General features: G+C 38.8%; 1 protein-coding gene across 2 annotated transcripts in view; it reads left to right on the top strand.

Moving 5' to 3' along the window:
- The window catches only part of LOC143282869 (SH3 domain-containing kinase-binding protein 1-like), a 46611-nt gene that overhangs the window by 890 nt on the left and 20721 nt on the right, over positions 1-25000 (top strand). Inside the window, exons 2-11 of one of the 2 annotated variants that reach the window (XM_076588732.1) lie at positions 2787-2941; positions 4958-5093; positions 6308-6405; positions 12940-13075; positions 14929-15059; positions 18280-18346; positions 19243-19433; positions 21675-21789; positions 23022-23258; positions 24317-24417. In XM_076588732.1, the coding sequence (XP_076444847.1) occupies positions 2787-2941; positions 4958-5093; positions 6308-6405; positions 12940-13075; positions 14929-15059; positions 18280-18346; positions 19243-19433; positions 21675-21789; positions 23022-23258; positions 24317-24417 (1367 nt within the window). Of the gene's footprint in view, positions 1-2786; positions 2942-4957; positions 5094-6307; positions 6406-12939; positions 13076-14928; positions 15060-18279; positions 18347-19242; positions 19434-21674; positions 21790-23021; positions 23259-24316; positions 24433-25000 lie in introns of both variants that reach the window. The other variant, XM_076588731.1, reaches the window with a different exon arrangement.

The following is a 25000-nucleotide window of genomic DNA, read 5'->3' as shown; positions in this document are numbered from 1 at the left end:
ATTTTAATGGACAGCACAGAAGAGACAAATATGTAAGGACAAATTTACACAGAAGCATCAGTATGACACAAACAGAAAAATACAAGTTTTCCATGTGTAACTTGATTACATATTCAATGTTGTCATCCATTAAGTGGTGAATTAAAAATATTTTTTAAAAAGTAAATAAGTTTTGTCTGGCTAAGGAGGTCCTAGAGACTGTATTTGAATCCAAATTGAAAACATGGAAAAGATTTAGAGGCTTCATATTTGAGAGGAAGAGTGATGATGTGATTTAAGGTGAAGGACATTAATGATAATCAGAGGAAATTCTGGTGTATGAGGTACTTGAGGACAGGATAGGGAAATTAAAGGGGTTAATCTCTTCACCGTTAGTCCTGCACCTGAGCATTGGTTTGATGTCAACATTGGTCTCATTTAAATGGTTTTCACATTCATATGCATATATATATATATATATATATATATATATATATATATATATATATCTGTGTGTGTGTGTGTGTGCGCGCGCGCGTGTGCGTGTGCGTGCACAAACTGCAAAGAAAGGGAACTAACTTCTACAGTATTTCTGGATGTGTCCACATGTAATTTTGAGGAACGACCAGTATATTTTGACAATTTTGTGCATATTTCTGTATCAATACAGCATGGAAGCGTGCCGAGGCTGTAAACTCCCTATAGTTAAGTATGTTTATATCTATAACCTTGTCTGGCCTTGGGAGAGGGAGGGACGCCCCATTTTGACACTAAGGGGCTTATGAAAGAATTAAAAAAGAATGTATACCACAAACTGGACTCAAAAGGGGTCAGGAGTCTGCAGTTTTAAGTGAGAAAGATTCATTTGGCCATACTGCAGGTACAGTGCTGGAAAGCGTAAGCATTGTGTACTCTGTAAGATTTGTGATTCCTGTTGCTAGTTGAACTTGAAGGGAGGATTTACCCACATGCATGGCCGCCATGTAAGATTTGTGAGCCCTGTTTCTAGTTTAGGAGAAAATTTACCCAAATGCATGGCAGCCAGGGAGCATGGCAACCAGGGATGGCAAACCTGATGAGTCCTTCTTGGTCATCACTTGATTTATTTCGGTTGAATTTGGAATCATGCATTGTAACATATATAAGGTGCACCTCCCCAGTTGGAGCACCTACCTAAAAGTGAGCAGTGAACACCCGTACGGGTCATTAAACGTTTTCTTGCCCCAGATATATTACAGAGCTGTAAAAAAAAAATTAAAAAAAAGTTTCTTCCAAGCTCCCCTGTTTTGTCCATCATGCACGGTGTATGTCATCTTTCAAGTCTTCATGTAAAATGCACTTTATCTACAGCTATTTATTTGTTTATTTATTTCTCTCTTTTTCTTTTTTTTTCTTTTGTTCTGGTTGGTTTGTTTTTATTTTTTTGTTTTGAGGGTGGGGGCCAGGAGGGAGGTTTTAAGTGTAACAATGACATGTCCATTTGTGAGCATGTCTCTGTGTGTGCTTATTTAGTCACAGATAAATAATGTGTGTGCTATGTAGCATTATCTTCATCATTTATCACTGTAAAATGTTTCATGTCATAATATATAAAATTTGTAAGCACCCAAAGTTTATTGGAGCCAGAGAAGTCTAAAACCCTATCATTATTAATAGTAGTGTCAATACTTTTAATGTATTGAATCAACCCATTTCTTTGGTGGGGTTTTTTTTGTTTGTTTTTTTAGCAATGCTGTTAACGTTCTTTCCTTGGTTTGAGCTGGCTGAAAAGACTTAGATGGAATTGATAGCTGATCAGGTTTACTCCAATGTACTATGCTTGTGAATGTGATTATTTTATTTAGAATTTAGCAGTCAGGGGAAAACTTTCTCCTGTTGTGTCTGAGAATGCCTTTTATTTTATTGACATTTTAATTTACAAACAGTGAATTACTGATATGTGGTTTCTTTTTTAATGCTAAAATTAGTGATTCAGAAAATTTATTTCAGAATCCATTTGGGTTCAGATATGAAACATAATCACAAAAGACTGAATAGCTGAATGCATGCACATACAGACAGGGGACAACAATCCTTATGATATGTGTCATTGCATGAATCGTAATGATTAGATTTATTATTGATTAGGAACAGTTGATAATACACTTAACCCATGCAAGGAACTGTGCATAGTGCCTAAGTGACAGGTTGAATTGGTGAATCATACATACATGTGTATGTGTGTGTGTGTGTACTGTATGTGTCACTGTGTGTGTGTGTGTTTGTGTGGTGTATACTGTACACATATTGTGTGTGTATGTGTGTGTGTGTGTGTGTGTGTAAAAGCCTGTCCATGAAGAATATAGAAGAAAAATAATGTTGTTTTTTTAAGAACAGATGAAAATGAATGTGAGTTGTTGCTCCATCAGAAAACTTTCACAGTTGGTGGTGGGATTTAGCATTTGATCACCTGAGATTTTGATTCATGAGAAGTTGTAAAACAAATTACATATTTATTAAACATGCCTGGGATTTGTAATCAGTGAAATGTTGTTTTAAAAAAAGAAAAAAAAAAGGTTCTTCTGTCTGTCATAATTGTTGGGAGGTGTGGGGGTGAAGGGGAGGGGGCAGGTTTATATGTTTGAATGCATGCATATATATACAGGGGTTATGTATCATTTGTATGCATTGTGTTTATGAATGTGTGAATATATAATAGTTTGCTCGGTACATTTTGGTGAGTATATATATCATAAACGTGACACCTGTTTTCTGAACATACTGCTATATAACACTTAACAGTATCCATTATTATTTCTGTGGAGCAGAGGCTGTGGTGGAGTACGATTACGAAGCGGAACAGGATGACGAGCTGACACTGAAAGTGGGCGACGTCATCAAGAATGTGGTGACTGCTGAAGGGGGGTGGTGGGAAGGAGAGCTTGGAGGGAGGAAAGGCATGTTCCCAGACAACTTTGTCAAGGTAAGAAAACATTTTTAAAAAGTGTTCTGTTTTGTTCAGTATATTTGACTTCTTCTCTGCAGTGGATGGGTATTTTCTTCTTCTTTGTTCTTGGGCTGCAACTCCCACGTTCACTCGTATCATGTTCACAAGTGGGCTTTTATATGTATGACTGTTTTTACCCCGCCATGTAGGCAGCCATACTCTGTTTTCAGAGGTGTGCATACTGGGTATTTTCTTGTTTCCATAACCCACCGAATGCTGGCATGGATCATATGATCTTCAACATGCGTATTTGATCTTCTGCTTGCGTATACACATGAAGGGGGTTCAGGCACTAGCAGGTCTGCACATATGTTGACCTGGGAGATAAGAAAAATCTTCACCCTTTACCCACCAGGCACTGTTACTGAGATTTGGACATGGGACCCTCAGATTGAAAGTCCAGCGCTTTAACCACTCGGCTATTGTGCCCGTCATGATGGGTAATCTAATCAGTAAACTAATTTGCGTTAAAATTGGGGCGTTACTGTTAGCTGGGGCCCAAATTTTTCTGACAGACTTCCAGTTGTTCACAAACCTGTTTGCCTACCTTTGTCCAACATCTGCACTGTATGGTATATTACTGGAAATGAAACTAAATCCACTTAAGTGGAGTGATGGCCTAGAGGTAACGCGTCCGCCTAGGAAGCGCGCTGGTTCGAATCATGGTTCAGCCGCCGATATTTTCTCCCCCTCCACTAGACCTTGAGTGGTGGTCTGGACGCTAGCCATTCGGATGAGACGATAAACCAAGGTCCCGTGTGCAGCATGCACTTAGCGCACGTAAAAGAACCCACGGCAACAAAAGGGTTGTTCCTGGCAAAATTCTGTAGAAAAATCCACATCGATAGGAAAAACAAATAAAACTGCATGCAGGAAAAAATACAAAAAAATGGGTGGCGCTGTAGTGTAGCGACGCGCTCTCCCTGGGGAGAGCAGCCCGAATTTCACACAGAGAAATTTGTTTTGATAAAAAGAAATACAATACAATACAATACAAAATCATATGTAGGAGTGAGCTTTGTTTTGAAAGATTTTCTAGGTCAGTATATATATATTTTTTTAATGAAGATTTATGAGGTCTCAAATGCAAAGTGAAACTGGGATGAATTTTACATAATTTTACGCTGATTGCAAGTGAAGTAATTAATACTAACAGACACTAAGACAGTCTGAGTGATTAATTATTTGAAATCAGATTGCCAACTGTTCTTAGCCGTGCTTATTTTCAGTATCAAGGAGACATCAATGCATGCAGACTGATCCATATGTATACATGTATCCATTCATTTATTTTATTCAAAACACATTGAATAAAATTATATAATAAATGAACAAGTAAACAAAATTGAATATAAAGGTACATTAAAGGTCAATATTTAACTAAATTAGTAAATATATGTTTTTGATATTCATAAAGTAAAAACAACTACAAAATTACAAAGAATCATTGATTTTAAGAAATGAAATAAGTAACTGTATATGTTGTCTTGTTGGTAACCGGTTATGAGTGAAGTATTTTGTGTTAAATTGGGGGGTGGGGTTGGGGGGATTTTTTTGTTGTTGTTTTCATTTTGAATACCTTGATCCGTATATGCATATTGTAAGTTGTTTAAATATCTATTTACAAAATCTTTGAAAAAAGAATGCTGCTATTGGCATATTGCTAGGATAGGCTATTAGACTAAGCCGGACTTGTAAGTATGTTGATTTTATGGGAAGGTCAGGCATCTGGTTTTTTTCTTTCTTTTTTTTATTTTTTTAATTTTTTATTTTTTTTATAATAAATATTCTTTTCATGCAGATGTGGTGTAAAATATATAGATAGATAGATAGAGAAATAGATATGTTATACAAAAGAACAAAGATATACTGGTTGAACAGGATACATTCACTTGCCTCTCTGATATATATATATGCATCAGTCCACACGCTTTGAAAACTCCCTGAAAAATTAAATCTGACCAGAAATGGTGCATTGACTTTGTGACACAGTTAAAAACCAAGAGCTCTCCGAAAGAGGGGAAACGGGAAGCGACCCAGAGGAAGTCTGTGCGTGAGCTGGCCAACAAGTTCAAGGACGGGGTCCCCATGCCTGGAGCGCAGGGCTCCGTCATGCAGAAGCGCAAAGGTATCAGTATCAGTAGCTCAAGGAGGCGTGACTGTGTTCGGTCAAATCCATATACGCTACACCATATCTGCCAAGCAGATGCCTGACCAGCAGCGTAACCCAACACACTTAGTCATGCCTTGAGAAGAAAAATAAATAAATAAATAAATAAAAATAAATAAAATAAAATAAATAAAGTAAAAATAACACAAAAAAGTAAATAAATAAATAAATAAAAATAAATAACAATAAAAATAAAATATGATAGCATGACCACATGGTTTGGTCACGCCCATAAAGGATCTTTTCTTTTCTTTGAATTATTTTTACTTCTTTCATCCCCTCATCCATCCATTCCACAATTTCTGCATTCTTTCCTCAATATGGGTTTTGGGGAACTCGGAATTTTACTTCTTTTGTTGCATTCGTTGCATTATTATTATTGTTTGCTTATATTCATTGATTTGTTTGTGTGCTGTATTGTTTATGTGTTCAGTGTTGTTTGTTTTGCTTTGTTGGTTGTTTGGTAGTTTTGTGTTGTTGTTGTTTTTGTATGTGGTAATGTGTGTCACTGTGTGTGTGTGTGTGTGTGTGTGTTGATCATTTATTATTCATTAATTTGAAGAACAAAAGAAGTGAGTTTGTTAGTGTGTCACAGTGTGTATCGGTGCCTGTACTTACATATGTTCAGTTCATCAGCAGGACTTCTTTTTTCAAGAAAATGAAAAATACACCTGAAGCAAACGTGTGTGTGTGCTTCATCTTTGAATGAATAAATGAATGAATACATTTTCTTTAATGAGCAATGTAGAATAAGCAGAAAGATGCTTTTTTATACAATAATTTCCAGCTGTCAGGGAAAAAAAACAAAAACAAAAAAAAACAACCCCCCAAAAAAACATAATAGCAAGAAAAGATTGATACAGTTATGTGCTAGCTGAAGTCCAAAGTGCAGGATAAGCTCATATAGAAGGGGCCTAGGGTAGGAAATTTTCATTTTCCTTGTTAAGAAAAAAAAAAAAAGAACAGAGGAAGAAGTGTGGTGGGATGAGGTGTGGCAACATGTCACTTCATATCTTTATTTATCAGGGGTGTGTCAAGTGACCCTATAAATACAGGAAACTGGGACTAGCAAGGGTCTTTTGTCACGTGCTTCAGGTTGCCTGCTGCTGATAAGTGGTATACAGTACAGTGCATTACAATACAGCCAGTGTTTGCAATGGTATCTGTTTCAGAGAAAACAAAAAGATGTAAAGTGATGTTTGACTACAAAGCTGAGAACGAGGATGAACTGGATCTGACTGTTGGACAGATACTGGACTTCATCAGAGAGGTAAGTGAATGGATGCTGTTCAACCAGTGCTGGATAATTGTCATGATAGATAGTTTGGGCAGAAAAGCATCATCTTCTTTGTCCTTTTGTATTGGCATCTTCAGCAAAATTATTTATTTGATTTGGTGCTGTATTTATATTTTTTTTCTAATCTGCTCAAAGAGTCTAAGATGAAGTAAATTTATAGATTAAGATCTAATTTAATGTAAATCATTACAAGCATATTTTTTTCAGATGTTAGCATTTTCCCCCTTAAAGTTGAAAATCACTTTCAGTGTCAAAGAACTGAGAGTTGATTTCATGATAGATTTGAGAGTTATTTAATGATGGAGCAAAATGTGAATGTGCCATTGTGTTTGTGACTTGTTTGCATGCTTTGGTTGGGGGCAGAGGTGTGTGTGTGGGGGGTGTATGCTGTGTAGGCTATCATTTTTCTGAACTTGTCTCTTAATCTTAATCAAAGTGAAATCTAGAGTACAGTGTTTGATGTAAATGGAGTGGGAAAGTTTTTATATATATATATATATATATAGTTATAGTTATAGTTATAGTTATAATGTTATTGATTTTAAAAAAAGAAAGAATTATTTCAGTGTAACATTATTATAATTAGTACGCTACCTGTGTGTCATGTCATTACCCTGTGACAGGTGTGTATGATGTTACGTTGCCTCAGCCAAGTCAGAAACAGCAGAACAGAAAGTTAACTGGATATTTGAAAAGGCAATACCTCATATCCATGGGTTCTGTCTATATTATACTGTTACCTGCATAAACCACGCTGGAAATGTGATGTAGAAGTTTCACTTTAAGCCTGTCACCTCCTGACCGTGGCTTCAGCTGCAGTTCAGGGGTCACCGCATAATTAACACTAATAACAGTAATTGGTCTTGTCATTATCATATTTTTGCAACTGGTGACTGTCTTGCTTTGAAGCCCCTTGATTAACACTTGAAGCTGAAATATTGTTTACAGTGTGTGTGAGTGTGTGTATGTGAATGTGTTGTAATATTCTGTGATATTGTTAAATGTGTGGTTGTGGGGGGTATTTTTTCTCCAAAAACTGTGGTTTTGATTGTGTCATTTCATCCTGTTAACTTTGAAAATATTATAATCATATTCTCCATTCATTTTCCTTCAGTAAATTTTGTTTCATACATGTTTGAATACTTGAAATAAAGTTGAATTTTGTGACTTTTTTTTTTTTAGTGAGGTTTTTGTTTTTTTGGCAAAAAAATTACAAGTGATTCTGGGAATCAAAGGGATAAACTAGTTTTCAGAAGAATAGTGAAAGCAAAGCACATGCACTCTTGTGCACAGATGCAGTCACATGGGTACACACACAGATGCCACACACACACACACACACACACACACACACACACACACACACACACACCATGCACGCACACACGCACACACATACACATGCACACTCACTCACTCACTCACTCACCTACATACAAAGAGCACTTTATTGAGAGCATCAAGGATTCGCTTGATTAGAAAGGAATCAAGATATGATCATATATATCTTTGTATGTGTTCGCTTTCACACAGGAAGTGTCTGTGTTGAGGGGGTCGTGGGAGATAAGGAAGGGGAACATAACACAGGTCTCCTTTACTGCTGATTGTTTTCCTCAAAACATGAAAGTGGTTTTTTTTCATTGTTTAAACTAGAATTGTTTGTGTTTGGTAAGTCCTCAATGTACCCATCTGAAAATTGTCTCACAATACATGTTTCATATCCTTGTACACACATTGACAGCCTGTTCTTAGCCTGCTTGAAACATTTTGAGGCAAAATGAATGATTTTTTTTATTTTGCCTGGTTATTTTAGCTTACACTCAGATTACTGATGCAGCCAGTTCTTAACCTGCTTGAAACATTTTGAGGTAAAATGAATGATTTATTATTTTGTATTGTTATTTTGGCTAACACTCAAGTTACGAATAAGATTGGTTATTGATCTTTTATCAAAGTACTTTGACAGATTTTACTTTTGGGTTGCATGAAGCGGGAGTATGTAACCTGTATTTTAAAAAGAATTGGAAAACAGCTGCCAAGAATCTGCAGCCTGGTGATTAGCCACAAAAGAAAACGTTCCAGGAAAGACAAAAGCCTGAACAGAAGCTTTGTAGGTCTGTGCGATCCATTAAAAAACATCACACCAGGACTGGTGTAATGTATTGCAGTTGATGAGTTTTGAGCAGAGTTTGGGATTACAAAGAAAATTAACAGTTGGATTCAACTTTTTCCTTCTTTTTATTCCACCCAGTTTTTAAAGTGAATGGACAAACTGATACGCAGCTGTGTAATTTCAGTTTCAGGAACAATTTTAATCAAAGATGACCAAAGGTCAGTGTTGATAGGGATAATGCAGTAGCAGTCCTCAATTTTATGTCTTTTCATGTATGTGGGTGGGGTTATGGATGGGAGTGGGGCAGGGGAGTTAGGGTGTGGATAGGAGTGGTATGTGTCTGCCAACTTGAGCAGTGACTCCTTACAAACACACTTTCTTCTCCCATAGTTCTTTCCTCTTTTTCAAATCCTTTTCCTGTACCACCATGTATGGCCTAAGATGATCAGTTTTGGTGTGTTTTTTTTAATTAAAACTTCGAAATACTGTGTTTCACAAAAAAAAAAGAAAAAGAAAAACAGATTACATAACACGGTAATTTTTTTTTTTCATATGCATGTATTCTCTCCTCTGTTTGCATTCACACACTCACCCTCCCACACACAAAATTAATCACATTGACTACGTAGCCCCCCTTGTCTCCATACTGCTTCCTGCCCCCGTTTCACCTCTCCTGTACCTGCCTCTCCTCCACATCACACACAGTCAGATTATGGACCAACATTGTTCACTCCCAAGCACAAAATGTACACACACAAATAGTATTCTTACACAGAGATTCACACAAATTTACATATTAACTAATTTACTAACTACTTTTTTTTGTTTGTAAATGTTGGATTAAATGATGGAACTGATGAAGATAACTAATTAAGTACATTGAACACACACACACACACACACACACACACACACACACACACACACACACACACACACACACACACACACAGGGGAGGGGGGGAAAACACAGAAAAAAACACATATATCTAATTGAATTTATTTTTTCTATGGAAGCACCAAGGTATAGTGCAACAGATTACAAAATATCTAAAAACACATTATGTTGTAACATTTTGGCATGTTCATAGAATTCCTTGGACACTTCCCAAACTAAAGCTGCTTCTTGGAAGCCAGTAACAAGACTGAAGCAGTGAGACATACCTGGATGGAAAGAGAAAGGGTTGAAACATTGATTGGAGTAATGCCTGACAGTTTACTGATGGATGGTTACAAACTCCTTGAACTGTTGAGTAAGCCCTTGCCAGTTAGTTGAAGGCAAAGACAGACATGTATCAAGCCATGTTTCAGATAACTAGTTTAGGCATTTTGTGTAGTAAGTCAAACTTCAAATAGTTACATAGTATGGTCATTTTGGTGGTTGTTTTTGCTACATGCGCATTCATTTTTGCCTGTGTATATATTTATGTGCATGCATTATGTGTGTGTATGTATGTGTGTGTGCGTGCGCATGTGTGTGTGTGTGTGTGTGCGCGCACGCATGTGTGTATGTGTGTGTGTATGCACGCTGAGGTGCCCCATGTACATGTATCTGTATTTGTGTGTGTCGTTTGTTTTATTAACTTACCTTTTCCTTTTCACAGCGTACCATTCCATGCATCTGTCCTTTCAGTTGAGACTTGGGTTGTATATATGTGTATATCTATCTATCTATCTATCTATCTATCTATCTATATATATATATATATATATATATATATATATATATATATATATATATATATATACATACAGTTTTCAAATGTTACGTCACAAAAGCAGAATGCCAACTGTCATTGTTAGAGTACTGTATATCATGTGAAATGGAGTGCTTGAAGTTTTCAAACGCAAGAGCCATAACATCTATAATGCTACCCTTTAAATGAGTCGTTCAGATTTCACAAGATTACTGCTGAGCCAGGCACACACATATGTGAACATTAAAAGGAAAAAGTGAAAAGGACAGGGAAGAATGATTGAAAAGCCACTTGACAAAGACAGCCTGTTTGACAGAGCTCTCTGTGTGTGTAGAGGGGTGTGGGGAGAGGGTGTCTCGTGTGTGAATGTGTGCGGGAGTGTATGTGTGTGAGTGTGTGCATGTGTGTGGGTGTATGAGTTTGACTTTGTGAAGTATATGAATTGTTCTTCAGTCATGGGCCAGGAGCAGATAATCTGGGTGGGCGCAAAAGAAATATTTATGTTTGTTATTATTATCATTACTATTATTATTATTATCATTGTTATTATTATTAAATTGGTTTCACTTCCTTGCGTCTCATCACCCCAGAGCCTGTAAGAGGGAGTGTTTCTCCACAACCATCACTTGCTGTTAGCATGCACATGACTTCCTTATAAAGGTCTCTTTGGTGTTTTCATTGTAGTTCGCCATGGGCCAGAACCTTTCATGTGGATTGTAATGGGTGCACTGATCAGCATGCCTCTGTAGACAGACATTTCCTGTTGCAATGGTTGTCTGTGCAGGGAGTTGAAAGCACTGTTAGTCATTCTGCGCCTTCTTTTCCTTATCTTCTCATCAGTCCCTCTTTTGTATTGTCGTACGTTTCCAGTTTGAATTGATTGTGTGCAAGCAGATACGCAAACATATGAAAGGGGTGTGTGTGTGTGCACGCATGTCACACACACACACACATACACACACACACACACACACACACACACACACATGCACAAACACACACAAACGCACTCCCATTTATGCATGTATGTCACACACACATGAATCACACACACACACACACACACACGCATGCATGCATGCACATATGCACGCACAGATATGAACACATATGCATGTGTGCACACGTATGTGAAAAGATATTCATTTGCAGTCATATATATAATATACACCCATGAATACAATTAGGCACATGAACACTCATGTAGACAAAAATAAGCACATGCACGCGCGCGCGCGCGCACACACACACACATTCACCAAAGACACACACTCAACACAAGCACACAAAAACCAGTTCACACCGAACAGGAAATGATATTGTGTTTACGAGTGGTGACAGTAACGAGTGGGTATCAAAAGCTGAGAGCCATTTAGCGAGGCGAACTTCACTCCGTAAAACAGTGCCATGTGGAAGAGGGTCGCTGACCGACTTAAAGCTGACAAGATCAATAAAGCAAAGCAGGATTCAAACAATGTGACTGATGAAACTGATACAAGATTGCAGGAATCAAATAGTGTGACAGATGAAACAGATACAACAAATCAAGTATTGAATTGTGTGACTGATAAAACCGATAAAACAATGCAGGTATTGAATTGTGTGAAACAATGCAGGTATTGAATTGTGTGACTGATAAAACCGATAAAACAAATCAGGTATTGAATTGTGTGACTGATAAAACCAATAAAACAAATCAGGTATTGAATTGTGTGACTGATAAAACCAATAAAACAATGCTGGTATTGAATTGTGTGAAACAATGCAGGTATTGAATTGTGTGACTGATAAAACCAATAAAACAATGCAGGTATTGAATTGTGTGACTGATAAAACCAATAAAACAAATCAGGTATTGAATTGTGTGACTGATAAAACCGATAAAACAATGCTGGTATTGAATTGTGTGACTGATAAAACCGATAAAACAATGCTGGTATTGAATTGTGTGACTGATAAAACCGATAAAACAAATCAGGTATTGAATTGTGTGACTGATAAAACTGATGAAACGATGCAGATATCGAATTGTTTGACGGATAAAACTGATAAAAGAATGCTGGTATTGAATTGTGTGATGGATAAAATCGATAAAACAATGCTGGTATTGAATTGCGTGACTGATAAAACTGATAGCAGATGCTGCTATGGAATTGTGTGGTGGGCTGAATGTGGTGTGTCGGGCTCTCTGTTATGACCGATGGTTTTAATTGGATGTAGGCCTGAGCAGCACAATGAGGTTTATTTGAAGGTCCGGCACTTGCTCCTTTTCTTTTTCCTTTATTTAAAAAAAAAAAATTTTAAATAATTTTTACAGCAGGTGTGGAATAGATCAGTCCACTCTTTTTGATTTGACACATCCTCGAAACTGAAAATATGCATTGTCATAATGTTTAATTAATTACTAAATATGTATTAGTGTCATGAAATGATTTTTTTTTTTTAAAACAACAACAGAGAAGTCTGTCATAATTCTATATTTGTTGATACCAGAATGCTGTCTTTGTAGGGAAAACTAATTTTAGAGTTAGGGATTTGGGATGATGGCTGGTGTAAGGGTTGTGCCACTTGAAACTCTCTCTCGGAAGAAGGGCTGCAAAACTAAAGCAAAAAAAAAAAAAAAAGAAAGAGAGAGAGAGAGAGAGAAAGTCCTTGCTCAGTGAGTGTGACTAACGGACTGAGAGTGTGTGCTTGCAGGTGGAGGAAGGATGGTGGGAGGGGTCGCTGGATGGCAAGTCTGGCGTCTTCCCCTCCAACTTTGTGGAGATGATGGAGGAGGGGGTAGAGGGAGGGGGCCAGGCTGCTGCTGCTGATGGGAACAAACCGGCAGCAGGTGAGTGACAAGTTATGTATATCGCTGCTTTCTGTTGTGGTTAGTTGGTTGGTTGTTTTGTTTTTGTGTTTGTTTTATTCTTAATGCAGTTTTTGGTGTACTCTGTGTAGCGTATATGAATCAGTTTGCATGCTTTGATATCCACTTGAGACTGAAGTTGTCTTGTTTTGCCTGGTTTTGTTGTTGTTGTTTTGGGTTGTTCTTGTTCTTTTGGGTGGAGGGGGCGGGAGAAGGGGGGGGGGCGGGTAGGGGTGGATTGGGGGGGGTGTTACTGCAGTGTTGCAGTGTGGTACTTAAAAAATAAAATAAAAAAGTGGGGAGAATGTTGTGAGGATTCTGAAGTATTTTGATTTGTTTCCTGTCAGAAAGAGGGCAAAAAATGTTAAGGGCTCTTTGGCCTCCAATTGATTTCCTGCCAAACGAGTTTCCTTGTCTCTCTAGTCAGTATCTACAAAATTGACATATTTTTGTGAACAGTTAACAGTATCATAAGAATTCAGGTGGTCAGAGTCAGATGTATAATTGTGATGTATATTTCTTATGCATTTATATTTGGCTTTTATAATGGGGAACAAATCTTTGTATTGGGGGTATTTATATTGTGTTAATTTACTATTGTTTGCTTTTTCAATGGAAAACGTTCTTTGTACTGGGTGCATTTATGTAGCGCCCACTTGCTGTTGTGCAGATCTGATACCGCAGTGTCAGAGCTCAGTTTGTTTAAAACCAGATGTTGGCATGACTGCCAAGAGTTATGGAACAGATTAGGTTGTATTCTTTCAGATAGTGATACACAATCTTTGAAAATATCATACATTTTTTAACTTGCCTCACTATGAGCATAGGCAACTGTTTGTCTGTGACCAGTAAGACATGGGCCAAGAACAGAAGATCATAGTTTTAGATTTGCTCTTTAGATGATGATGATGATAATGAGTATAGCGATTGGCATTTGTATAGCACATTTCTCTAAGATTGCACTTGCAATCACCCATTCACATGTAGCTATGCCCAAAAGTGACTAACCATACTCAGCCATGCACACAAGCACCCATGAGTAAAAAACATTTTAAATTCACAGTGGGGAAAAACATAACAAAAGCTTTCCACAGAACCAATGAGTTTTTAGATGGTATTTCAACAGAGGGAGTGTTTGGTGCAGAAGACTGACAAGCAGCAAATTCAAGACAGTAGGAGCAGAAAAACTAAAACTGTGGTAGCCAAAAGACTTCGGTTCATATTTAGTACATTTATGATTTTTTCCCATGAGAATGCTTAGTATAGTTTTTGTCACTGTTTTTAATGGTTTATGCATAACATGTATTAAGTACGCCAATAAAATTAGGTCTGTGTTTGATTGTTTCCATTCAGGGAATGGTCCAAACATAAAAAAACATAATGAATCACAATTTTAATGTTGCTGTTGTTTTTATTCTTATGTAGTGATCATGGTTTCAAATCTCTGTCCCTAAAATGCACATGGTTAGGTGACTTAGTTCTTTTTTAGCCTGCACAAAGAAGCTTCTTTTTTTTTCTTTTAAAATTAAATTGGTATGTTTATTTTCATTTATACATTAATTTTTCATAATGCACGATACGTGCACCAAGAAGATGTACATGTTAGTCTTGTGTCCAGAGTGGTTCAGATCTGTATTTGCCCAAGCAAAGTCCATAATGCAGACGTTAGCCGTGATTAATTTCTGCTAATTACCTTATTGTCAAACCTCTCATCTGTCCATTATGGTGGCGATCATTTTATTTTAAACCTGATGCTTACCCATTATGTAGTTTACTAATGATCTCAATCAGTGCCATTCATTACTGTCTTGACAGAGGAAGTCTGTACATTACAGGAGATACTGATGCTGATTTCCATGAGATCAAAGGGAAGAAGGTGATGGGGATTGGTCTGGGCAACATCTTTCAGGGGGGGCCCATTCAGCTGAGGAGCACCGGCAAGCAAAAACCCAAGCCAGAGGAAAAGGTACGCAGAATGGTTGATTATCTCAAGAAGAGAAATTCGTGTTTGTTTGGAAGTTATGGTGAAGACTGACATAATGATTGACGGTGAACACTGATACAGTGATAACCCTGAAAACAGGGTATGACTGCTGGGAAATGGTGGGGGGGGGGGGGGAGGTGTGTGGGGGGGAGAGGGTGTAGGGGGTGGGGTGGGAGAGGAGGGTAGCAGTCATACATTAACACTTTTCGTACATACCCATGACATGTTAAAGGACCCAGGTAGTCAAAGCCTTCTGATAAATACCCATGACATGTCAAAGCCCTCTGGTATAAATACCCATGACATGTCAAAGCCCTCAGCTAGATAACCCATGACATGTCAAAGCCCTCAGCTAGATAACCCATGACATGTTAGAGCCCTCTGGTATAAATACCCATGATATGTCAAAGCCCTCTGCTAGATAACCCATGACATGTCAGAGCCCTCTGGTAGATACCCATGACATGTCAAAGCTCTCAAGTTGATACCCATGGCATGTCAAAGCCCTCTGGTAGATACCTATGACATGTCACAGAGCTCTGGTTGATACCCATGACATGTCAAAGCCCTCTAGTAGATACCCATGACATGTCAAAGCCCAATGGTAGATACTAATGACATGTCCAAGCTCTCTGGTAGATAGATACCCATGACATGTCACAGCCCTCTAGTAGATACCCATGACATGTCAAAGCCCAATGGTAGATACCCATGACATGTCAAAGCCCAATGGTAGATACCCATGACATGTCAAAGCCCTCCAGCAGATAACCCATGACATGTCACAGCCCTCTAGTAGATACCCATGACATGTCAAAACCCAATGGTAGATACCCATGCTATGTCAAAGCCCTCTGGTAAAAATAATACCCATGACATGTCAAAGCCCTCTGGTAAATACCTATGACATGTCAAAGCCCTCTGTTATAAATGCACATGACTGTGGAGGTTGCAGCCTAGAAGGACCGAAGAAGAAACAAGGAGAAACATTTGTCACAAAAAGAAATGAGGCTTGATGACAGTAAGGCTAAGGGTTTTCAGCTAACTTATGGAGTTGCAGTGTCTGCAGCCAACAAGGAAGTTTGTGAAATTCAGTTGTACTCACAAAGGTTATTGCTTTTAGACTTTTTTTTTTTTTTTTTTTTTTTATGAGGAAGAAAATCTGAATTCAACTGGCATGTGACTTGTGCTCATAAAGGCTTTGTGACTCCTTGCCCCCCCCTTCTCCCCCCCCCCCCCCCCCCCCCCCTCCCCTCTTGAAAAATAGGAAAAAACAAGGAAAAAAGCTGGAAGGAATTTCATTTCAAATGTTCATGTGAAATATGTTAAGATTGTTGCCAACAGACAGACAGAAGGAGAGGAAAGGATATTATTGAAATTATGCTATCTTTGTCAAGTTGTGTAAGTACACATAAGCTGTTTCAGGCAGCTTACACACAAGCTGTTTCAGAAATGTTTGAAAACACTTTATACCATGTGTGGGAAAACGAAGAAAATAACAACAGCACTGCTGTAGTATAGCGACGCACTCTCCCTGGGGAGAGAAGCCCGAATTTCACGCAGAGAAATCTGTTGTGATAAAAAGAAATAGAAATACAAATACAGAAATACAAGAAATACAAATTTGTTGCAGCTGCATGCATGTCTTAATCATTCTGGTAGGTCTCCTGTTATTCCAGTTGTCAGTATTAACCCCTTCAGTGCCAAAGGAAGGAAATTTCCGTCCCCTCCCAGTGTGCAAAAAAGTGCCCTAGGACAGAGATTTCCATGTCATTGTAGGAATTTTCCTGTTGTAAAATAATTAGATTTGTAAATTTTGTGAAATTACCATAATGGGATAGTTTGTTCATTTTTCTTTGAAAAAAGTATATGTTATGTAAACTTTCTTTTAGTAGTATACAAGAATTTTAATGATTACCCTCGTGACCAAAACATCCCTTTGCAAATAGCTGTCACTGAGCATAGAATAGACTTGGCACTGAAAGAGATCACTAGTGACATCATTGAAAATGTATTCAACAACTTTCAAATGTTGATTTCACAATTTTAGTCAGATGTAGCTGAGATCTTTACACAGACTGTATTGTAAATGCACACATGTGCACAGACACACACACAGACACTGACACACACAGACACAGACACACACAGACACACACACACACATGCGCGCACACACACACACACACACACACACACACACACAGAACAGAGAAAAAAGTCTCACTTGCGAAAAACAGTTATAAAAAAGGAGGATTTCATTCAAATGTAACATTGTGAATGTTGCAACATTTTCCTTGTAAACATGGTGGGGCAGCATTAATTTATAATCTCCTCTTGAGAGAATTGCAGAAGCAACAGGAAAAAGTCATTGGATTGAAACAGCGTTCACATGCTTTGTGAGCGCATTGAGGACAGCAGTAAACAGCTCATATTAGCTTGTTCATGTTCTTTTCAAACAACTGCCATCGGAAAAAGAAAAAAAAGATTCAGATCACTGTTAGGTCTGACTGCCTCAGAAATGATTTTTAATCAAGTGTAATCAAAGCTTTGTTGGATCTGTGATGTGGATGAAACTCTATCCATTGCATCATTGTTATCTTGTCATCATATATTTTATAATGAATAGTGAAAATGAAACAGTCCTCAGATTCATGTTTGAAAAAAAACCCAACCCTGTCTGGACATGAATGCATTTTTGTATGATACTTGTATCATATTCAGAAATGTTCAGCTGTCTGTAAAATGTTGAAAAGGGCTTGATTGAAGAAGGCATATCACACTTGTGCAAGTACAAAAAGTGCATGGAATGGTTGAGATAGTCGTACAGTGTGAATGGAGAGACAGAGATAGTTGTACAGTGTGAATGGAGTGACGGAGATAGTTGTACAGTGTAAATGGAGAGACGGAGATAGTTGTACAGTGTAAATGGAGAGATGGAGATAACTGTACAGTGTGAATGGACAGACGGAGATAGTTGTACAGTGTAAATGGAGAGATGGAGATAACTGTACAGTGTGAATGGACAGACGGAGATAGTTGTACAGTGTGAATGGAGAGATGGAGATAACTGTACAGTGTGAATGGACAGATGGAGATAGTTGTACAGTGTGAATAGAGAGACGGAGATAGTTGTTTCGTGTGAATGGGGTGACAGAGATAGTTGTACAGTATTGTACAGTTCGATGATTTATGTTTTCAGGACAGCAGAGAACAGAAACCTCTACCACCGAATCCACCAGATGTGTCCAAGAGAGAAAAGCAAAACAGTAAGACAAGTTCAGCTTCAAATTTATGTTTTTCATCGGTCTGTCTGTGTCCTCCTCTGTCTCTGTCTCTGTATCTTAATGTTCTGCTCGAAAGTGTGTGTGTGTGTGCATGTTCTCTTTATCCTCATTCCCAAAACAGAGCAAGAAAACCAGAGGTGAATCTTGAGTTAGTTTACACGCTTCAGTTTGCTTCTCATTTCTCACTGGCACTGGACATGAATATCTCTCTGATATTTTTCATCAATCCATCTCGAAACCTCTTTTCTTCTGATGATTATTGGATTCCTTGTGTTCCTTCTTTCGGAGTAAAATCCTTCGGTCAGCGTACTCTTTCCTTTCAAGGTCCAACCATCTGGAATTGCTTTCATTTGACGTTCGACACACCGCTTCCACAGCCTCTTTCAGATCTCTGAAGACCCATGTTTTTAAGCTGTACTGATATCTATGTCCACCATAGTTTGTTAGTGCGTCCTATCCATGCTGTGTGTGTCTGTGTGTGTGTGTGTGTTTGTGAGCTTGTAACTAAGTTGCATGTTTCATGGCATGGTGTCTTTTGTCCACCATAGTTTGTATCTTCGTCCTATCGATTCTGTGCGTGTGCATGTATTTGTGTATGAGTGAGCAACTAAGATGCATGTTTTATGGCATGGTGTCTTTTGTCCACGATAGTTTGTGATTACGTCCTATCCATGCTATGTGTGTGTGTATGTTGTACATGAGTGAGCAACTGAGTTGCACGTTTTGCGCCATGAAGTCTGTTTGAAGTTTGTTATAAGATGATTTATCATTTCTTCATTTTTAGTGAATGAGTTTTTGTACAGCAATCAATTTGAGGGGGAAAAAATTTGCTGATTAACTGTTAATCATACTCATCATTATTTCATCCCTGTGCACAGATATAGAGCGAGCGATGGTGCGTTACTCCTACGTGGCTGAGCAGCCTGACGAGTTGAGTCTGAAGGAAGGGGAGGTCATCCGTGTGCTGGACCAGCACCTGGAGGACGAGGGATGGTGGAAGGGGGAGGTAAACGGGAAGGTGGGCGTCTTTCCTGACAACTTTGTGGAGCTGCTGCCTGCTCAGGACGAGGTGGGTCATGGCACGGAACGTTTCTCTTTGTAACTGATTGTATATTCCATGTTTCACAGCATTGGAATGTAACTTAGCATAAGTGTTACTGTTTTTTATACCTGTGTAGTGCCTCTCTTCAGTCAAAGACCTAACTCTAAGCGCTTTACAAACACGGATTCATTTGAGTGATAGTAGAAGTATTGATACTTATGTAGTGCTGTCTTCAGTCAGAGACCAGACTTAAGTGATACACAGACATGGAATCATTAACTTACTCCAGACGAATAGTTTCCTCCATTTGTTAGGGTTAGGAAAAAAATCGCAAAAGATATAAAACACAAAGTAACTGAATAACACTCACTGTACTTGACCCTCTACTTGACCCCTCTCTTCACGTCATGTGTATGCCCACCTATCTCCCTCTCTTCACAGCCCTTAGAAGCTGAGTCACTGTCAGTACTTTCTTGCTGGTAGCTTTCTTCACTGCAGATACTTTATTCAACATTCATCATCCTCGTTGATGTCAAAATCTTCAGTTTGAAGCATTTCAATCACTTCAGCAGCAGTAGAAAGCTGCTGTCGTGATCTAGTTTGCTCCAAAACTTTCCACTTGTATCGCCTGTGATGCTATTTTTGATACATATGTAGATTAGCTTGTCATGTGGGGTGCCAAACTCAAAGGCTCACTGGCGGGTGTGTTGTTACGGAACCTCACGAAGAAACATTCCATTTGACCCATGACATGTTCGCAATGCCCGGTGTAGCTGCGATTTTTATGCTACCCCACGAGGAAAATATAGAAAAATTTTAATTGTCGAAACCGTTGTAGAGTTCCTTTGTCCAGAACGCTACCTTATGTCAGGAACACTATAGCATTCCATCGTCCAGAGTGAGTTAAAGTAGTAGTCATAGTATTGATACTTATATAGCGCCTGTCATCAGAGACCAAATTCTTAAGTGCTTCACAAACAAGGAATCATTTGAGTACAGCAGTTGTAGTATTGATATGTATTTAACACCTGTCATCAGTCAGAAACCAAATTCTAAGCGCTTTACAAACATGTAATCGTTTGAGTAGTAGTTGTAGTTGTGATATATATACAGCACCCATCTTCAGTCAGAAACCAGCATGGAATCATTTGCACAACAGACTTCCTGCCAAGGTAGAGCTGACTCAGAGCTGCCTTTAGGCATTCATTTTTCATTTCCTGTAGAATTCAGTCAGGGTTCAGTGTATTATCTGCATGAATGTAAGTTTGTTAAGTATCATTTGTAAGCAGATCTCCCTAGCAGTGTTGTCATCATTTTCATCCTCAAGCCTTGTCATCTTCCATCCTCATAACAGCACAGAAAATTTGTCCCAGATTTTCCTTTTCATGCCCTGCACGCTTTGCATTGGTATCGTCACCGCTTCCAAGCTCCTGATGAGTTTCTGTCAAAGTCCTCAGTGTTGAAGATTTATGGGGGACTGTCATTGGGGGATGGGGAGGGGGGTGGTGGTAGTGGCAGTCATCATCTTAATCAAGGAGTTCACTTACTTGATTTCACATGTGAGCAGTTATCATTGTCAGGGGGGTAGGGCTTAGTACCAACAGTAGGTGTCCGGCACATGTTAATCTAAACAGGCGCCTTGGAACACCTCTGGAAAGAATTTGCAGCATTGCAGGGTCTGCTCTGATGAGTAGCCTAATGGTGACCTGACTTTGACAGTTGCCTGTTGACAGCTGGTACTAGAATGCAACAGGTTACAGAATGAGGGACTGGTTGTTGTATGGGAGACTTCAGATTTGCAGCATTTGGGTAATGCCACTGTATAAATAACCTTACATAAAAAGTATACATTATTTAAAATATGTTTATAGCATTATGTGTTTTCTTGTGGGTTATGACATGATGCTTGTACATAAACTCATAATAACAGTTATGGTAGTTGATAATACTTGAGATACTAGAAAAGTGGCTTCCAAGTTTGTTTTTTCTTTTTCTTTTTTCGTTTTTTTTTTTGTGTGGAAATTTTATAATCATCTTTTATGTGGCCTTGAACAAGTTCAGACAGTTAACTAGCAGGTTCAGTCATGCCAAACAGAAATATTAGTGGCGCTACATTGTTTGTTATGTGGGAACATTTGAGCAATCCAAAGTCAAAACAGAAATACTGGTAGTATAACATTATTAACTGTGGAGGAATATTTCAGTCGTCCAAAGCCCAAACAGAAATATTGGTGGTATAACATTGTTCGCTGTGTTGGAATGTTTCAGGTGGCCAAGGCTCCGAAGAAACCACCACCTCCAGTGGCAAAAAACATCTACCCCAAGCTGCCTGAAAAAACCCAGTCGTTGGATGAGAAACCCCTCCTAGCCAAGAAAGATCCAGGTATGTTTTTTTTGCAACAGATGACTCTTTTTTCATAACCGATCGAGCAGTCAGTGTCAAATTCGGGCTGCTCTCCCTGAGGAGAGTGCAGTACTACAGCGTAGCACCACCCTTTCATTTTCCATTCTGTCAGCAGTTGTATTTGGTTTGCAATCAAAGTAGATTTTTCTACAGACTTTTAGTGTTGTGGGTTCTTTTACGTGTGCTAAGTGCTTGCTGCACATGGGACCACAGTTTGTCAGTTTCATCTGATAACCTCTAAAGATTTAGTGGAGGGCGGAGGGGGAGTAAAAATTCTGGTTCATATGTTGGACTCGAACCCATACATACTCCCTGTTGAGGCGCATTTCCACGAAGCCACCGCTCTGCTTTCATTGTCTGGTTTGTTTTGAAAATTGCCTTTGTTTGCCACTGTATGTCTACAGCAACTGGTGTCATTTAGCCTGTCTGCACCATGGTTTTGTGATCACGTTTGTGAAGTGGTATGTGCAATGTGATATGAATAATGCCTTCTCTTGTAAAGGATGTAGACAGTTCCAGGCATAGTTTGTGATGTGATAGGGAAAAGGTTTTTCTTTTCCTCAGTGTGTGTGTGTGTGTTGTTATGTGATGGGGAAAGGTTTTCCTTTTCCTTAGTGTGTGTGTGTGTGTGTGTTTTGTGATGTGATGGGGGAAAAAGTTTTGCTTTGCCTCAGTGTTTGCGTGTGTGTGTGTGTGTTTTGTGAAGTGATAGGGAAAAGGTTTTGCTTTGCCTCAGTGTGTGTGTGTGTGTGTGTGTTTTGTGAAGTGATAGGGAAAAGGTTTTGCTTTGCCTCAGTGTGTGTGTGTGTGTATGTGTGCATTTTGTGATGTGATGGGGAAAAAGGTTTTGCTTTGCCTGTGTGTGTGTGTGTGTATGTGATGGGAAAAAGATTTTGCTTTGCCTCAGAATGTGTGTGTGCATGAGCATGTGTGTGTTAGTGTGTGGGTGTGCATGTGTTGCCTCATGATTTGTTGTGCACAGTAGAAGTGTGTAAGATTTTCTTTACTTTACTGGAAAATGAATATGTTTGTTTCTATTGTCTTTTGTAATACTGTGTTGTAGTTTTTTCTGAGCTTTTTGTCATCCAGTATTCACTTTTTATTTGTGTTTTTGTTTGTTTTGCTTCTGTGTGATTTGTTGTGCTTTGTTTTACAAGGGCATGAAACAGCTGATGACGATAACCCGCCATGTTTTCCTTCGTCCTCTTCAGAACCAGTTCCGGACAAGCCCTTGACTGCCCCTGTGGGCAGCGTGAAGAAGCCGATGTTCCCTCCACCGGTGGGCAAGAAGCCAGGCTTACCCCAGAAAGCCGCGGAGCCACCCCCCAAGCCAGAGCCGCCCAAGCCTGTGGAGCCTGTAGTTCCGGCAGTGAAGGTGGAGATGAGACACAAAGAGCCAGCCCCCAACCACCAGGCTTCGGCCCCCTCTGACTCCAACCATGTGGAAGGTGGGGAGGGTTGTGTTGGATGTTTTGGGGTGTTGTTTTCACTCTGTTATGTTTTTTGTGGATGTTGAACATTTTTGTATTGTATTGCATTGTATTGTGTTGTATGTGTATTGTATTGTATTGTGTTGTAAGTGTATTGTATTGCATTTTGTATTGTATGACTTTTGTATTGAATGACTTTTTGTCACAACAGATGTCTCTGTGAAATTCAGGATGCTCTCCCCACGGAGAAAGTGGCATCACAGTGTAGCACCACCTTTTTTTTTCTTTCTTTTTTTTTTGTGTGTGTGTGTATCAGCATGCATATTTATTTTACTATCAAAGTAGGTTTTTCCGAAACTTTTTTTTTCAGGGATAACTGCTGCTGAACCTTGGTGAAATATCAGTATGGCTTCAGTTTTAACTGCACTTCCTTCCTACCTTTGGTGTACTTTAAAACTGTATGATTTTATCTTGCTGAACGAATGGGATAATAAAATCCCAAGAGGAAGTAGTCCTAATGTAAGAATAGCTACTCTGAAAAGTTTTAGTGCAGAGGTTTTATCAGTTTATGAAATTAATATAATTATCATACACCATGTCATTATGGAAAAGGATGTGGGTGTTTACACTTGAACATGAGTATTTATCTAATTGGAGATAATAAAGTTATTCTTATCTTATGAATATCTCGGCTGCACACCCATGGAGAACTGTGCTTTACCTGTTTACCGTTGATGATTTCTGTCTGATTTTGTATGATGCAGCATGCAGATTACTGGTGATCGTACATGCCATTTGAAAGAAGCCTTTTCTGAATAGAGCATTTTGCTGTTTTTCTGACACCAAAATATTTCTTTTTCAGTCCAGGGACAGTGTTGTGTTCACAGTACTACGTTTTACTGTGACACAAAAACAAAATGGAAAGATATTCTGGACAGATTTCTACTTTTTCTCAGCGTGCTTACTTTGTTTCTGCCTGATTCCAGAAGCCATAATGGGCAGTAAGTTTGCTTGCTTGCCTTGAACTGGTGCCCACCTTACCCTGCATTGTTACCTGTTGTGTTGTTATTTTGCAGAGGGAGAAGAATCACTAGACGCTTTGGAATCGTCATCCCACAAGCTGACGCACCTGACCGCCTCGCGTCCCAAGGCCCCCAAGAAACGCCCTCCATCCACGGTCATCTTATCTTCAGTATGCATGCTGCTTTGTTAACGCTTAGCACCCTTAGTTTGCCTCCCTGCACACAGTAGTTTGGATTGTGTTGCTTGTGTGTGTTTGAGTGTATGTTGACTGGAATGTTCCTGGATTGTGTTGCTTGTGTGTGTTTGAGGGGATGTTGACTGGAATGTTCCTGGATTGTGTTGCTTGTGCGTGTTTGAGGGGATGTTGATTTGAATGCTTCTGCATCGTTCAGGGCATGAGGCAATTAAGTTGCTTCAAAGCTCATGGTCTTTGACCACTTTGCTGGTATCACCCCCATCGTCTGTTGTCTGTCGGTCGTCTGTTGTCTGTCGATCATCTGTGTGTTGCCTGTATAATTTTTTTGGTGGGCATGTGTGGAGAGCCTAGTGTTTGTGTGTCAGTTTGGAAAGGGGTGTATACAAAAAAAATTACAATATTTTTTTGGATTACAGAACACACCTGTGTTCAACATATGGTGACATCTCTCTCGGTTTTATATGAGTCTAGATTGATAATGCATAATGGCCCTAGGGCCACTCACATAAGAATACATTGGAAACTACATCATCTGTGTATT

The sequence above is a fragment of the Babylonia areolata genome, chromosome 6 (assembly GCF_041734735.1).
Source record: "Babylonia areolata isolate BAREFJ2019XMU chromosome 6, ASM4173473v1, whole genome shotgun sequence".
In the NCBI taxonomy this organism is placed as follows: domain Eukaryota; kingdom Metazoa; phylum Mollusca; class Gastropoda; order Neogastropoda; family Buccinidae; genus Babylonia; species Babylonia areolata.
This window is presented reverse-complemented; position numbering and strand designations above follow the sequence as displayed.